The 17,046-nt window shown below is 36.3% G+C and overlaps 1 protein-coding gene across 4 annotated transcripts; it reads right to left on the reverse strand.

Moving 5' to 3' along the window:
• Positions 1 to 1,832: 1,832 nt before the first annotated feature.
• Positions 1,833 to 15,921, reverse strand: tpm1 (tropomyosin 1 (alpha)). 4 transcript variants are annotated; one of them, XM_038268847.1, is made up of 10 exons: positions 15,642 to 15,914; positions 15,327 to 15,452; positions 11,241 to 11,374; positions 10,198 to 10,315; positions 10,017 to 10,087; positions 9,215 to 9,290; positions 8,975 to 9,037; positions 8,813 to 8,882; positions 6,968 to 7,046; positions 5,238 to 5,981 (listed from the first exon to the last, which is right to left on the reverse strand). In XM_038268847.1, exons 1-10 carry the CDS (start codon positions 15,753 to 15,755, stop codon positions 5,978 to 5,980), a joined length of 855 nt encoding a protein of 284 aa, XP_038124775.1. In that variant the 5' UTR covers positions 15,756 to 15,914; the 3' UTR covers positions 5,238 to 5,977. The 4 variants fall into 4 exon arrangements, with proteins under 4 accessions (XP_038124776.1, XP_038124774.1, XP_038124775.1 ...); XM_038268845.1 differs by lacking the exon at positions 15,327 to 15,452 and adding an exon at positions 15,003 to 15,128 and having other exon boundaries at positions 15,642 to 15,894; XM_038268848.1 differs by lacking the exons at positions 5,238 to 5,981; positions 6,968 to 7,046 and adding an exon at positions 1,833 to 2,128 and having other exon boundaries at positions 15,642 to 15,921.
• Between the last annotated feature and the right edge of the window lie 1,125 nt (positions 15,922 to 17,046).

Raw genomic sequence — 17,046 nt, forward strand, 5'->3', positions numbered from 1 at the left:
TGGCTAAACTATCCCTGCTGTTATGCACGGCGGTGGCAGTGTCAGGCTTTCATTATCTTATTCTGTGGCAGCAACAGGAGGAGTGGTTGATAGGAAAACAACTTCAGTTGAATATTACCGTAAGTAACAGCAAGGCAGGTTTATCTGAATGCCACCATTTATACACAGAAATAATTAAAAAAGAGAGATTAAAGTAGAACATTAAATTTCCCATTGGGATTAATAAGGTATTCTTGAACTGAAAAGAAAAAAGTGATGCAAAAAAAAAAAAAAAAAAAAAGGAAAGTGAAGCATAAGATAAAAATATCAAGAGATTAAAGACGTAAAAGAAAAAAAAATAAGATGCTCCAATTTAAAAGAAAAAAAAAGCTAAAATATGATGTATTTGGAAATGTAAACAACTGTTTTTGCGCTGTCTACTGCATGTGGATTAAATAAAACAAAACTGATGTTGGTAGATGAGAGGTAAGTACGTTTTTGTTGGTACTGAAAACGTTTTTTTTCAACAAATAATGCAGCTAATTCCATGAATGTTATCGATTATTAAGGAACACTTTTTGTTTTTTTGGTATCCAAAACACTGACATTTTTAATTCACGCATATGCTCTGCAAGCGTCGTTTGAAATGGTGGGGAAATCCCGCCCACTCCGGTCAGAATTTTATTCGGCGGCTGAGAAATGGTGCGGACCTACTTGTTAACTTCCTGTTTGAGTCTTCGAACTAGGCCAAATTAATCGAATCCCGATTCTACATAAAAATCGATGTAATTGTTTGCAAATGCACAGGAGTCTTAAATTCTTCTTTTAATAAAAAAAAAAAAAATATATATATATATATATATATATATATATATATATATATATATTTTTTTTTTTTTTTTTTTTTTTTTTCTAAAAGCAAACAGGGTGTTCTAAAAACATTGATGTAGAATAATAAAATGTAGACAATTTGCTCATTTTTTTTAATATGCAGGTATTTCTCAAACTATGATAAGTACTGTAAAATATGTCATTTTAGCATTTTACCTTTTATAAAAATGTCATATTTACAACCTTCATATAAATGATTATAATACTGGGGGGAATATGCAGAGCTGCTCAGCAGTTATATTTCCTTATTTCCAACCGCAACTTAGGTCGGCTACTCAAAAAGATTTACATTACCATTTAGAACACATGCTTTTAAAATAAAGCACCATTTAAGCCTGCCTAAATCTTGCACAGTTTTATCACATCAGGGTAAATGTGTACATCTTTGGCAAAGATACATTTAGTTTTTGAAATCCCCCCAAAATGTGTGGTGGATAATGCTCAATATAAACCACAGAGTAGGAAAAGTTTCAAAACGTGGTTTTATTTATCATCAATTATACATTAGGATATGTTGTGCATTTGAAACTTCCATTTTAAAAATAAAACTAAAATAATGCACAACCAGAACTGAATTTTTTTAAAGAAAAAAACTGAAGCATGGATTTTGAACGACACATTAAGTTTCCAAATTCTGTAATGCACAATGGAATCAACGATACAGTAGCACCAGTATACATACAGACAGGCAATAATCCATGTACAGGTATTCTTGTGGGAAATCAACTTTGTATTTTGCATAGTATAGACTAAGGGAAAAACCTTTCCACTTTGTCCTTTGCTATGTGCACAATTAAGCTGGAAAATGCAGATCAGCTTTTTCGCAGATGTAGAAAAACAATCTCCATCACTAATTTTACATGTCATTTAACCAGATGAAATGTAAATAAAAAAACCTACAAAAATACATAGTTTAATGACTGCAAAAGGCAGTGGTAAAAATAAACTTTTTTGTATTGGTATCAAACAGGTACGGCTATGCTTTCATTCTCTTTGGCTTGCTCCTGGGTTGAGATCCGCTAAAAACAAGAATGTGCAATAAAAATAGCAACTGGCTGGTTGTTCTCCATCATTGGAGAGGAATAAAAAGAGGGGTTTTTGGTAAGCAACGTGCAAATGCAAAAAGCCAAACCACTGCGTGTGTGTACGTGTGGGAGGGGTCCGGGACTGTGCGTTCACAAGTTATTCAGTTCAATTAGAGTCTGGTCCAGCATCTGGTGCATATCCAGGTTTTCTTCTTTAGCTTTTGACAGGTTCTCTGTTAGAACATGAAATAAAGACAATTCAAAACACAAACAGTGAATTAGTAAGTTAGCCGTCATTAATAATCAAGACAGCAACACATTTAAATCAGTTAATTATTGATTAGCTTGCAAAACACAACATGACTGACAAAACTAGAGAGGTACAATAATGACAAGCAAGACACCATGCAGACCTGCAGAAATCTTGAATAAACAATGTTACATTTTTCTTTAAATGTTATATCATGCAGTCAAAAAGGCTGGTCCTCAGCAGCTTTGCTTTAACACACCTGAATAAAATTGCTTTAACATAAGGAAGGCTCTTTGATTCAACTCGAAGAGGCAGTTCAGACATTTGATTCAATGTTTACATCTTAAGTTACCGAACTGCCAAAGACCCCAGTTTAAGACTCCTGGTCTTAAGGTTTATATTTTGATATAATCCCATTCACTTTGCAAGCACGACACAATTTATAATGCAAACATCAAATGATGACTCAGGCACATTTAGTAAGAACACAACAAACATTAGTGTCTTAATAGAAACATGTTCAACGACCAATTTTATGAATACATACCAAGTGGGAAATTGTCTTTTTTGAAGTCCTTTGTTAGTTTATAAACTATCCATATTGATATGGACAACAAACAGGGACTGAAGAACATATATCAACACCTTGTGATGTTGAAACATGATTTAGAATAAAATAAATTTCCTTTTTGAGAAAATATTCAGAAAAACATTTGTTAAATCCATTATTTCTCTATAGTCTCCATCAGCCTCTGGACTTCTTTCACTATACTAAGTTAGTGTTCCTGAGGTGCTGTATATATGCTATTATAGAGCAAGTCATGTTTTACATCACAAATAGCCAGATCTACCATAGCTCCTATTAAAGGTTCATACAGTGTGCTGTATATAGTATATATAATATTTTCAGTTTTTGGCTTAAACAAAGATAATGCAATACAACTTCTTAAACAAAAAGTTTTGCATTAAAAGAGATATAATGTTCGAGTATAATTTTGTGGTGGAAATTATTTACATCTGCTGCACTGTGACCTACTAAATCTGTTTATGTAGTTAGGTTTATATTAAAAAATAATGACCAGTTCAATACCAATTTTTGTTAGGAAAAGCATATACAGCTCCAGAACCAACCATAAACACAGAAAATATCATTAGTATTCAAAACTAATATCTTGAAAAATTATGAAAGCATAACTCTGAGGTCTTATGGTTGATATTAGACTATGCATCATGATGCATTTGCACTATGGTAGGTTGATGCAGTTTGTCTCTTAATGGTTATGCTGTTTTAATCTCTTAACAGACAAAACTATTTATCTCAGATTAGAACACAGCTTATTAAAATGTACTTTTTGCTTATTTTACTTATTACTGAGATATTTTGCAGATTCAAACCCCAGAAGTGAGAATAGGTTTCATGTCATTTGATGCACCTTGCTCCACTCATTGATTATCACCTTTCCTTATTGTGCATAGTTTAAAACCCATGCATGCATTATAAAACCGGAGACCACTGCAAGACTACACCAATTAAAAAAATAAACAGACATTTCAATGAGCTTCAGAAAATGTTCCACTGAGGCACAGAATAATCTCTCTGTTGTGATAAACAAAAATTCTAAATGATTTGAAGAGATTATAGAAAAACTAAAGGCAATTTAAAGGATAAGATGAAATTCAGAGCTTCTTGATAACTTCATGTTTTCTTATTCATTTTTTTATTTGATAAAAAATAACAAAGAACTAAAAATCTAAAGTTATTTTAAAAGAATTAAAAAAAACACTTTCTGTTAAAACAATGAAGCACATGATTACAGACGGTCTATTTCCAATACACACTAAAAAAACAAACAAAAGATCTATTGTGCTATCTAAAAGTATGAATACACTCCTTGAGCTGTCTCAGGTTATTTCATAATAAAAAGACTTCCATATACTTATTTGACTTTTATGTAACAGACCAACACAGTAGTGATAAAAAAGAATAATTTTAATCTGCTGACAGTAACAGGCCTCTTTACTCTAAACTAACAGGCTGAGAGAAACAACCAAGAGACACTTTAGAGGACCTGCCAAGAATTAGCAGCTGAAATAATCTGTTAGCCACATGTTAAGTTAAACATTTGAAACATGGCGGTGGCAGCTTTATACTGTGGGAATAATCCTCAGCAAGCATGATTTTCTGCTCAAAGTTGATAGGAAAATAGTTTACACAAAATAAAGGGCAGTTTTTGTGAGGATACCAGTAAAACACTTGGTTTTAAGAAAGAGATTCATCGTCTAGGAGAACAATGACCTCCGGAGATAAAGCTACTAGAGAATAGTTTAGTTTCAAGCCATAATCCCACATACAAATCTGTAGAAAGATTTGAAGATTACTGATGTGCTGCTCTTTTTAATCTGACTGAGCTTGAGCTACTTTGCAGAGCAGAATATGGCAAAGATCACTGCAAACATTTCAAATCTAAGTAATTGTTTTCTTAAAATAACTGCATTTTTTCTTGAATTGAGGAGGTAAGTTAGACACTTTGTCAATGAAACAACATGATTTACAATTAAAATAATAATAATAAAAAAACAATGTCATTGTCTTATTTCAATTGTATACTATCTAATTATCTTATCTCAAGAATAGAAAATCCCATTCCATTGGAAAATCCTCTTATTTAACTACTCAAAATAAGGTTAAATACATTTAATTTAAGACATTTTTACTTATTTCTATATCGTTTTTGCAGTGATGTATTTCTCCACATGTGCAAAGCTGGCAGAGACAAACCCAAAAGGATTAGAGCTACAGGTGCTGTGAAGTGTACCGGTAGTTCAACAAATCACTGACACAGGGACACTGAATTCAGACAAAAAAACTTTTTAGATCTTATTTTGTAACATGATATAATAACTTTCTTCCCACCATGTAATTAACCTCTATCCAGTGTTGCTCTGTCCTATATTCATTTGTGATTCTAATTTCACAAAATGTAAAACACTTCAAGGGTAATGAATTTTCTAAAAATATTCAAATATCTCACCAACAGTTATCTGTCTGTCTGAATAAGGGTTTATGAACTGAATGAAACAAACCCACAATCTGTCACTGTGTATTTATTAACATTCAAAGACATGGTCTTATGCAACACACAAAGTATCTTTATTATATTTACCAGAAGCAGATTCCTTCAAATTAAGCACCAGATTAGGCTACACAACTTTTACATGCTTTTTTTTCTCTTTGACCAAACTACACTTTACTACAATCCTCCAAACAGTGATTCAGCCGTACAGCTGACCAGCTCTCCGATACTTCTAGTCAGTCACTTTCTATGCCCTACTACTGAATGCATTTATCAGTTCCCGATACTTGGCTCAGTTTTCAGTCAAGCATCAGGATTAGCCTTTGCTTTAAATGTTAACAGCACCGTTTTTATATTTCTCATACTTCAGTTTCACAGAACATTATTTGAGGAAAAAAGGACATTGATTGAAATTCATTAAATCACATATAAGAAAATAATATGAGGTATAAGGTTTTATGGGATTAAACACATTATTAACATTAAGGCATATTGGTTTTCCTAGTGCCAGACAAGAAAGGCAAAAAAAAAAGGGACAGAGGAAAGAGATACAGCTTAGATAGAAGGAAGGATGTTTATTTTTAATAACGCAGCAGACTCTAGGGTTCTGTACAAATGATGGGGTGCAACTGACTCGAAAACATGAGGAGGAAAGAAAAGCAAAGACAGGGAGGAAAAGGAAAATGGAGAGCAGGCTGGAGAGAGCAGACAGCTTCTGCTCGGGCAGAAGGAGGCATCTTTGATGAGATGTAAACAATTTATCTGTGTGGAAGAAAAGAAGCAAAGTGAACTCGAGGAGTTTGGTGTTTTAACCTTCAGCAATACACCATGGCGAACCAGCGCTTTAGGAGTCACACTGATGCAGTACAGAAAATCCCAATGCACCATAAAATACATTGTATGGACTCAAACTACACAACACGCTGAGAGAACCCATTCTTGGAGAGCTTAACAACAAAACAATTAAGTCTCATTAATCAGAATGAGACAATGCCATTTTTGGGGTTGAGTTATGTGGAGTACTTCCAAGTTTTGAGTCAAACTATCAGCCAATCATGTTGTTTCATTTAAAGTCAGAAATCCCAGATTTACAGTATTTCCGGTAAGAAATACTTACTCACAGATACTCCACACAACCTCACTTCAAACTCAAAACAGACAGATTAACTTAGCAAAACTGGGGGCTCAACCACAGTGATGCTAAACACTGACGTTACAACTAACCTTGAGCTGGTACAATGATAGAATGAAGGGCAAAATAAAGGACATACAGGAGGCCTTTCTTCTGGACAGAAGTAGACCCTATTAGTCGAATACTAACACCACACATCCACCAACCAGAGTCAGTAAAACGCCTATATCGCATGGTTTCAGAAAATAGCCAGGAAACTTTGGGAAATGAATAAAACATCCTAAAAAACCATGCATTTTTGAAATGCATGAGAACAGAAAACAGAGTGAAAAAAAGTGACAATTCAACTCATGCATTTTTCTGTCTGCACCTAAAATCTGTCCTGTTTGCATTAAACTGAATCAAACTATTATTCCTGTTTGAATAATAGTTTATGCAAACAGACTCAAATTACGCAGACAGTTAGAAAAAGGTAGGTTTTAGCATTTCATGTTAAGATAATAAAGAGAAAAATCAGACAGAACAGGCCTGGTACAAGAACCTAATATGGCAGACAGCAGTGAACAAGTGAGCGGCGTGAGAGTGAAACAGGCAGGTGTTGAAAGACAGAAATTACATGGAAGTCATGTCGTTGAGGGCATGGTCCAGCTCCTCGCTGATGGCTTTGTACTTCAGTTTCTGGGAGTACAACTCATCTATTGGGTGGGGCAAGTGGGTGATTGCAGGGTGCAGAGGAGGGAGAGCAACAAAGGTGGAGGAAATGGCAAGGTGGTGAAAGGTGAAGTATCCAAACCAGAGTAAAGATAGAGAAGAAAGGAAGGAAAAAATAGATATTATCAAAAACACCAGCAGAAAATGAGTTCCGTCACACTTTTATTGGAATAAACCTCTTCCTTTTAAAAGGATGGGCAGTTGTTCATTTTTTAAGTGATGCTCCTCTGAAGGGTGGGAGGCCTAACAGCTGGAGAGTTGGTTAAATTTTAGCTGATTTTAGCCATTTAAAACAACAAAAATCTTTTTTTTTTTTTTATCTTTTAGATACATTACCACTATAAAAGCAGATACTAATATTTGAACTTTGCTAGAATTTTTTATTTTTGTTGTCATTTTCTCAGCTCTGCTCCAATGCAGAATAATTCTAAAGATGCAGCGATCCGATACTTGGATCAGATATCAGCTCCGATTTTGACTAATTAAGATATCAGTGATTTCATATTGGAGATCCAATCAGGTGCACTTTACATAGAACTGTCATTTCTTTTATTTTTGCTGCTTACTTGTCAATAAATAACATACGGTACATTTATATCTATTTGTATAGTTTAATTTTTTACCGTTTTAAAAATGTTTATGTCAAGGCTAAAGCCTTTACTCACATGACAAGATATATTTTTTATTCATTCAACAGTTAAATACGATCAGCCCAGGTATTGGTATGGATTGGATCAGAAATATCGGTGCATCTCTAAGTAATGGTAGTTGAGGATGAGATCTCATTAACCTTTCTGAGCAGCTGTGATTAGTCAGTGTTCTATGTCCAAAAAAACTGGAGAAAACTGGAAAATTCTACAGCAGCTGATCAACTATTTACCAACATTTTAAACTGACATGGTAACTTAACCACTATCACATAAAAATATTGATTGAAATCTGCAGAAAGTTTCCAGGCAACACTTTTCTGTTAATCAAGCTGTTATAAACAAATTTTTGCAGCCTGAAAAATATTGCTCATGATCCTGAAACTAAAGAAAAAGCACCTTTATCATATTAGGCAACAGATGGGGAGACTGCTTTTAAAGAGTCCCTGTTACAGCAGTTCTTAAAAGTACAAAGATTTTTAATGAGCATCAGTCTGTGCATAAGAAAATGTTTGATCAATATTTCAAATGATCATCTTAACAGCAACATTTTTCAGTTTCAAGATAAATACCTTAAAGTCTTTTTACTTTTTTTTTTTCCAAAATGTTTATTAAATAAAGGGATCGTATAAAACGGGGGTATTTAAAGGGTGAGGAACTTTCCATGTCTGACATAAGGCCAAAACAGGCTAACAAATGAGAGTTTTTATCACCAACATGCTGCTGAATCTCCCTGACAGAAAATACATTCATTAGGATTTGTTTTATATTGCAAAAACCATCAGACTTGAACTGAGCAGCCCTTCACTTCTCTGCAAACAGAATGGTAAGAAGTCTTTCGGCTATAGGCAAAGAAACAATCACTGATGATGCCTTCACTAAACCTCTCTTTGAAAACATCCAAACAATTCCTTTGCATTCAGAATTTAAAACATAGATTCAACCAAAACAGATTGGAGTTACCACATCAGATGATGCAGCCTGAAAAAGACTTAATGATCTTAAGAAACAGGCTAAACATAATAGGGAACAGATTAAATAAAAAAAAGAGGCTAAATACAGATAAATATATATTTTACAAACACTGAGACAAAAAAGCTCACCTTCCAAGTCATCAATGGTCTTCTCAAGCTTGGCTACTGATCTCTCAGCAAACTCAGCACGAGTCTCAGCCTTTCAGAAAGAGAGATATCTGGTTTGAACTTGAACTGTGTTTGAACACCTCTGGTTTGATTGTCCACCGGCTCAGATTATGGAAACATTACCTCCTTCAGCTTGTCAGTGAGGACCTTGATCTCTTCCTCATACTTGTCTTCCTTCTGTGAGTACTGTTGTACAAAAACAGAGGCAAAAGAGTCAATTGAATCAAATAATACATATTATCCACATTCATAGACAAAAGTATCAACTGAAATGTCAAGATTTGGCTCCTCTGTCTCTCCCGTCCTCAGTCTGGAGGTAACAAAGGTGTAACAGCATGCAGAGGCCCAGAAAGTCACACATACCTTCTCTGCCTGGGCCTCCAGTGACTTCAGGTTGTTGGTCACAGTTTTCAGCTCTTCCTCAAGTTCAGAGCATTTGCTGGAGTTTTACACATGAGGAAAGAAAGCCAAGGATGCAAAGAGGGGGATGGAGGGGTGTAAAAAAAAAAAACGGGGTGGGGTGGGGACATGGGAACAAGGATGGATAGAAACAGGGGTAGACACAGAATGGGTCCATGGGAAATGAGAAGGACAGAGAGAGGAATCAAATAAGAACTACAGGATATCCCAATAATCCTAAAAGTGCCTCAACAAAGCAGAAGTGTGAGAACAGCAAATTCAATCTTAGTGCTTTTATTTGCATTCAAATATCATGCGTTGTTTCGATATTATTCTTGCTCAGCTCTCTGCTATGTTCGGCAATAAAAAAAAACTAAGATATCCAGAAAAGAAGGCAGGAAAGGGACAAGCACAGAGGAGGAAGCCGATGCAGCAGGGCAGACATTGAGACAAGCCACTCAGTAATAACATTAGGTTGGATGTACCTGTGTAACTGTGGAAGTTAGTGATTTCAGGCTTTGTTCCAAAACCCTTAGCTCTTCCTCCACTCTCTGAGCGCGCCTGTTAGTGGGCGTGGTATACGTGCAGAGGCCATGGCCATTAATACGAGGCATGCAAATGACAGTAAGAACACAGTGCACACTCTCTAAATGAAAACAAGCCATCTATTGTGTGAGTTTTGCAAAATGCTTCTTTAAATATTTCCAGTCCAGCAGCCATGCGGGTGCAAGTGCGATTTGGAGTGCGTTAAAGTAAAAGATCTCACCTTTCTGATAGCTCAGCACGCTCCTCTGTACGTTCCAGGTCACCCTCAATGATGACCAGTTTACGGGCGACCTTTGGGTGTAGCACAACAAAGTGTTATGCAGCAAAATAATACCAAAAAATAGTTAATAGGGGTAAAGATGGCTGCAAAACAGGTTTGCATGTTTTATTAAAAAACTTGCCTCCTCATATTTGCGATCTGCCTCCTCAGCAATGTGTTTGGCCTCTTTCAGCTGGATCTCCTGGATCTCCATCTTCTCCTCATCCTTCATGGCCCTGTTCTCAATGACCTTCATGCCTCTGTGTGGTGAGACAAACAGATCAGAAAGTACCAAAACTTTCATGTATAGGTCCAGTCCACATGGAACATCACAACTAATCACTTACATTTTTCATTTTCACCAGCTTTAAAAGAAAGCCTCTTTTACATTGATTTGGTGCAATAAACTGCATTTAGAAGTCAATTAATCAATGTTGTCACGAATTGTCTCCAGGTGTAAATATATATTCTGTTATAACTACACAAATAACTTTATAAAGACTAGTAAAAACCCCAGTAATGAAGTTGGGGAAAAGCTGGGTTGTAATAACAGCTAAATCTTTAACCACTGTTAAATCTATTATCTAAATCTGAAAAAGGTGCAGCACTACTGGAAACACAAAAATCTAGGTTTTGTGTAAGAATATGAGGGCTATTGTCAAAATGTACAAAATATATTTACAGTTTACTGTCTGTCGCTAAGGGGACAAACAAACATGTGGATGATGGTATCTGATCAAATGATACCAGAACATTAAAATTTTGGCCACAGACAAAATGCTTTGTCTTGTTTAAAACTAACACCGCAAGTGTTCCTGAACACCCCACCAACCACAGTTAGGCACGGTGGTGGCAGCATCATGATGCAGGAGTTTTTTGTTTTGCAGGAACAGGGAAGCAGGGTTCAGGGTGAGACTGGATTAAAAAAATAAATATATATGTTTTTAGATTTTTATTTCTAAGAAAATATGAATTATAATTTTCCTTCTAAATAACAAATATTCACATCATTTTGTTGGTTTATTACATTAAATAACAATATAACATGTTAATATATATAGCTGAAATGTGAAAAAAAATATTAGGGATATGAAAACTCTTATTTTGCATTTTTTAATCTACTTTTAACGCCAGCTATACTTGTTTATGTGGTTAAAAATATACAGAATGGTTAAAAAGGCCCACCTCTCGCTCTCATCTGCAGCCTTCTCAGCCTCCTCAAGCTTCTGCAAGGCTGTGGCCAGACGCTCCTGAGCACGATCCAACTCCTCCTCAACCAGCTGGATACGTCTGTTAAGGGAAGCTACGTCTCCCTCAGCCTAGGGACCGAAAAGAAAAGCAGCAGAATAAGACATAGCAGAAATCTTCCCCTTGTCCGTTGAACCCTGATGTGACACATCAGCCCAAAGAAAACACATGGTTGATCTATAAATTTATCTAGAGACCTGAAGACTGGTCATGATCGTAAGTATTTCTTTGTGCCACATGTTGATAGAAGCAGTTTAAGCAGTATTCCATACTGACTATGTTAATGATGTCCCAAACGGACCAAGTGTTGAATACTGTGCCTCATTATGGCCCCCATGAGAGCATTAATAGGGCTCAAGTCAACAGGCATAACATTGCCTCAGATCTGTATTTAAACACAGTCTGGCATTTTAGGGAAAAGACAAATAACATTTTTTAAATGCTCCTATAAGGAAGGGCATTTATCACATACTTTATCATTTTAAGTTTCTAGTCATGATAAGAATCTTGATTGTCTAAATGATAAATTAGATAAATAATGATTAAAAGCTCCAGAAAATGGGTGACTTTTCTTTCCTTTTTTTTTACTATTTCTTCTCCTTTTCCTTCATCCTATTTACTATTGGGGCTTTGACAGATTTGAATAATTTGATAAATAGCTGTTGCTGCGACATGTTTATCGATATCAATCACCATTTTAATGTGACTAGTTTCCCGAAGAAGCTGAATTTTCTAGAGTATTGTTTGAGAGTGTGGGGCCAAGATTGCTGTGGTAACCAGTCACAACCACACAGTTGCATAAGAAACACTGGAATATATATATATATATATATATATATATATATATATATATATATATATATATATATATATATATATATATATATATATATATATATATATATATATATATATATATATATATATATATATATATTCTGCTACACTGAATGGGATTCGTGTAATTATACTATATTCAAACTAGCAGAAAGAAGACCGTTTTGTTTTCATTAAGGCGTGCTACTAACTTCTGCTTTCTGCTGATTGCTCAGCAGGTATGAGGCATTTCTGGAAATGCGTGCGCTTTCACCAGATAACAAAAGTCTGCAGTCCCCTGCAGCAGAAGTCAAAACGAGCAGTGCAGGTACAACGTGCATCTCAAGTTCGAGAACGCGACAATGGAGAAACACCCGTCAGCCCACGAGTCAACAGTGAAATGTTGAGTCCCCACGCCGCTATGCTGCCTCCTGGTAACAGAACAACCTGCTGTCCTTATATGGACAAAGTCAAAGAGCTCAGGCTGACAGCGCAGGATGGCACATTAAATGTTGCCACGGTTTAAGCAGGTACTTCCTGGAGCGTGAGAGAACTAATATTCAAATGTTTGTCGTTTTGGTCCTATTTTAAAGCAGGTAGGGTGGAAAAGAGAAGTTCTTCAAAGTGAAGCAAAGCCAGGAGATGAGGCAATGCAATGATACAATGAAACTCACTCCTCAACTGTCAGCAGAGCCTCAGCGGCCTGACAATTACGCGCACTCAGGATTTCAAACCCCCCCTGAGACTTAAAGTAACATCAAGCAAAGCTCAGCTTATAGCTCTGCAGGGAATCGAGATAAACCCTGTTTTATCCTTGTCAGAATATCATTTCCACATTTTAAACTATTCATAGAGAGGCAGGAAATGTTTCATGGGTCATTTCTCTTTATGCGCTTGATGAGCGGAGATGCGCGGTTAGCGCGCTTACTTGTTCTTTGGCTTTCCTCTGTGCAATCAGCTCCGTCTGTAACCTTTCTGCTTTGTCTTCAGCACAGTCAGCCTGCTCCTGCAGCGATTTAATCCTCCTCTTGACTGCGTCCAGTGATTTAACTCCAGCCATTATAGTTTTTTTCTCTTTTAAATTAAAACTAACAGTTTTTGTAAAAACAGGAGAAAATAAGCGAGGCAACACTCTGAGCTGCAGCCACTTTCTGACAAATTGTCAAGAGACGGGATGACGTCAAGCTTTGCAGAGAGACGCGCTCCGCAAAGCTTTTCTGTCCAGGAAGCTTATGCTGATTTCAACACACGCCTTTAAAAAAATGAGATTTCTGTGGTGTGGTACACAGTTTTCTGGTACGCAAAAAAGTTTTTTTTTTAATAACAATAATTAAAAAGTAATATAATGCAACGGAATCAAACAAACATACAGGATAACAGGGCGGTTTTAATCAGAAATGTCCAAATTGATTCAGTCTTCAAAAAACTAAGAGAACTACAGCTCCCTCTGCTGGTCAGTTGTGAGCAGTGCAGGAAATATTTTTAGAGCCTCAACGAGTTTTTTTTTTTTAAACCCAGGATGTATTAATTATAGGTTGTACGTAGAATGCTTTTAAAATATTACAGAAATGCTCCTTCCTTGAGCAGCTACTTTTTTTTTCAAACCATTTAATACTGACCTATATTCTCCTTTATCCCGAAAATAAAATGAAATATCACATGGTAAATCAGTTCCAATTCACAACACTCCAACAAATTGTCTCAGCGCTTTATTTGTGCAATCTAATTAAAGGGTTACTGTATTAAAAAAGATAATAATAATGTTTTTTTTTTTTGTTTTTTTTGTTTGTTGTTGTTGTTTGTTTTAAATCATTGAATCTTGCTGAAATCAAGTCAGGTCGAGGTAATGGTACGAAACCAGAGCGTCATCTGCTGGTCAATTTTAGGCACTACATCAGTGATCATTTTTATATAATATTATATGAAATGTAATATTATGAATATAATGAATAAAGTTCACCATCATCAAACACGAGAGAGTAAAACTCAAAACACTCTGACAGACTTTGTCTTATCTGCCCATGTGTAATCCAATTAAAGGATTATTAGAACGTGTTTTTCCTTCAGCGGCTCAAAGCAGCCTTAATTGACTTTTAAGAGCATAAACTTATCTGGGCTGCTGCACTCAGTTTTGGTTTATAATGGGGACTATTGTCTGAGGATATGTGTATGAGAATGTAACTTTTCATTTACTTTTATCAAAGAAGTCTGCTGTATTTATCCTTATTGAAAAAAAGGTTTTTAATGTTTGAGAGTGAAGGGTTATTGAATCCTGTGTTCTCCAATGGACTTTTTTTTCTTTTTTTCTTCTTTTTTTTTTTTAAGGAAACTACGTTTTCATCTGTGGTAAGCAGAGGAGCGCAGCGCCCGCTGATGTGAGCTCTATCTTGACCATATAAAGCAGTGGGCTATATTTATCTAGGCGCTGCCTCTCCAGGCGCTTGGGAATTCTGCACATTAAGGCCAAGCTTCACTCAGTCTGAAGCCTTTTTAAGGCAAAAAATATATAAAAAAAATATTTAAATATATAAGGTGGGAAAAGTAAACTCCTTTCTCATAAGGAATTTTTGAAGTTAACACAAACATCCTCCTTTTTTCTTTTAAAGGTTTTAGTTTTCTTTGGGCTGAATTGACAGTGACCACGTGACTTGTGGTGAAACATTTAACGACAGCTCAACCGTTGTTACAACACAAATTTAAAATGTCCAATTGTGGCAGTGGTACCCACTAATGGCATCACCAAAAATAAAACAAATTAGTCGTTTGCAGAAAAGACAGACAGCTCCTCTGTGCTGTTGAACTGGCGTTAAAGATGAAAACAGTGCAGATGTGAAGCAGGGTGGAGGTGGAATGGTGCCTAGGGGAAGACTTCCTTATACTTACATCGGTGGCTTTCTTCTCAGCAAGCTCAAGCTTCTCCTGGGCATCTTTAAGAGCCTCGGAGTACTTGTCCAGCTCATCCTCAGTTCCCTTCAGCTTCTTTTGCAGAGCCACCAAGTCGTCCTCAAGCTGATTTTTTTTTTTTTTTACATTATTATTTTTTATGTGCAGCAGAGTTTCAGGTGTGAACGGCGAGGAAAGGGAGTTGCGTGAGCGCGCAAGGGCGCAGGAGCGCACGGAGAGACAGAAGAAGACAGGACAGGACGGAGAGAAGACAGGGAGAGAGAAGAGAAGTTAGGTGAGTTCATGCACTTCAGGGTGGGATACCTTGGTAGCGGTCTCCTCAGCAGCCAACATTTTTTCCTCAGCAGTTTGGAACTCCTCAAAAACTTTATCTCTTTCATCTTCTGTAACACGCAATTTCTTTTCCAATTCTCTCAGTTCTTCCTCTAACTACACATTCATGCAAGGGAATTTAAAGGTTAAACAAATTATAAAAGAATTATACACTTTTCTTTTTTTATATAACACTTAGCAATCATGCATGTATCATTTAACTTAATCATCCGTAGCTTTTAATTGCTGCTGCTTGGCGTTTGTTGCTTTTTCCTTTAAAGATAGAATGAAGAAAACTCATCCGACCTGTTTGCTTCTGTCCTCAGCTGCTTTCTTGTCTGACTCGGCCTGCTCAGCTCTGTCCAAGGCATTCTCCTTGTCGAGCTTGAGCATCTGCATCTTCTTCTTGATGGCATCCATGGCTGCTTATTTGCTGTGCTTCAACACCGAACAAAAACGTCCAAAAGGGAGAGCAGGAGATGGGGCTGGGGGAGTCTGCGCCTGACTGAAGGCTGGGGCTGGACTGCGGGCTCCGGCTGACTTCGTCCTGTCAAATATGTTCTTCCAAGGAGGGGGTGACTGGATTCCTGAGGACATCCAATACTCTCTGGAGGAGGCGTGTGTGAGGGGTGCTGGGAGGTTTTTTAAGGAGCTGCTCAGCGATTCGTAGGTCCCGAACATTTGACTTTTGATTTTGCTTTATATGGGGAGTGAAAGTAGGCAGGCTCAGGAAAAAAAAAATAAAAATAAAAAAAACTTCTTGTATTTGACAAGGTTTCACATTGTCTAATTCACAGAGTCTAAGAAATAAGAAACATTCAATTTTACAAAGATATTTGACTTATTCAATGTAAAATCTATTTTTTGGCCTAAAATACTGTGATTAATATCATTTTAGCTCTGTTGGAGCAGGGATGCCTCCCCTTTCAGGGGGCCAATAGGATGGATTTGTGTGAATGCTGTTTTTATGCAGGTACATAAAAAATCTATCTATCTATCTATCTATCTATCTATCTATCTATCTATCTATCTATCTATCTATCTATCTATCTATCTATCTATCTATCTATCTATCTATCTATCTATCTATCTATCTATCTATCTATCTATCTATCTATCTATCTATCTATCTATCTATCTATCTATCTATCTATCTATCTATCTATCTATCCATCCATCCATCCATCCATCCATCCATCCATCCATCCATCCATCCATCCATCTAGTTTTCTTATTAAAAATGAACCTAGAAAAAGAATGAAAATAAAATGAATTCATAATGCAAAAATGCTATGATCACATTATATCCTAACTACTCAATCAGAGGTCAGACTGTTGACTTTACAAGTGTCCATGGGCAGGATCTGATGCTCTCTACAAAAAGTGTAAGCCACAGAAGGTCATTGCTGAAGGAGCTGTTCTTAGAAGATTATATCAGAGGAAAGTTGAGTGGAAGGAAAAACAGTTGTGGTCAAAACAAAGCCCATTTAATAGTTTAATTAAGATTTAAAAGACATGGACTGTTGCCGAGGTCAGTACCCGCAAACACTGATGTAAGCAGGATAAAATACGACTGTTGTGTCAGAAGCATCTAATCTAGGCTAAATAAGTCAATTCATAACCAACAAGACCAGGCTGGTCCATAAAATAAAGGAGGGCCCAAGCAAATTATTTCAGTTGCGGTCGAAAATCTCCAGTCGGTCAAGTTTTG

The sequence above is a fragment of the Cyprinodon tularosa genome, unplaced genomic scaffold (assembly GCF_016077235.1).
Source record: "Cyprinodon tularosa strain WSP-4 unplaced genomic scaffold, ASM1607723v1 ctg71, whole genome shotgun sequence".
Classification (NCBI taxonomy): domain Eukaryota; kingdom Metazoa; phylum Chordata; class Actinopteri; order Cyprinodontiformes; family Cyprinodontidae; genus Cyprinodon; species Cyprinodon tularosa.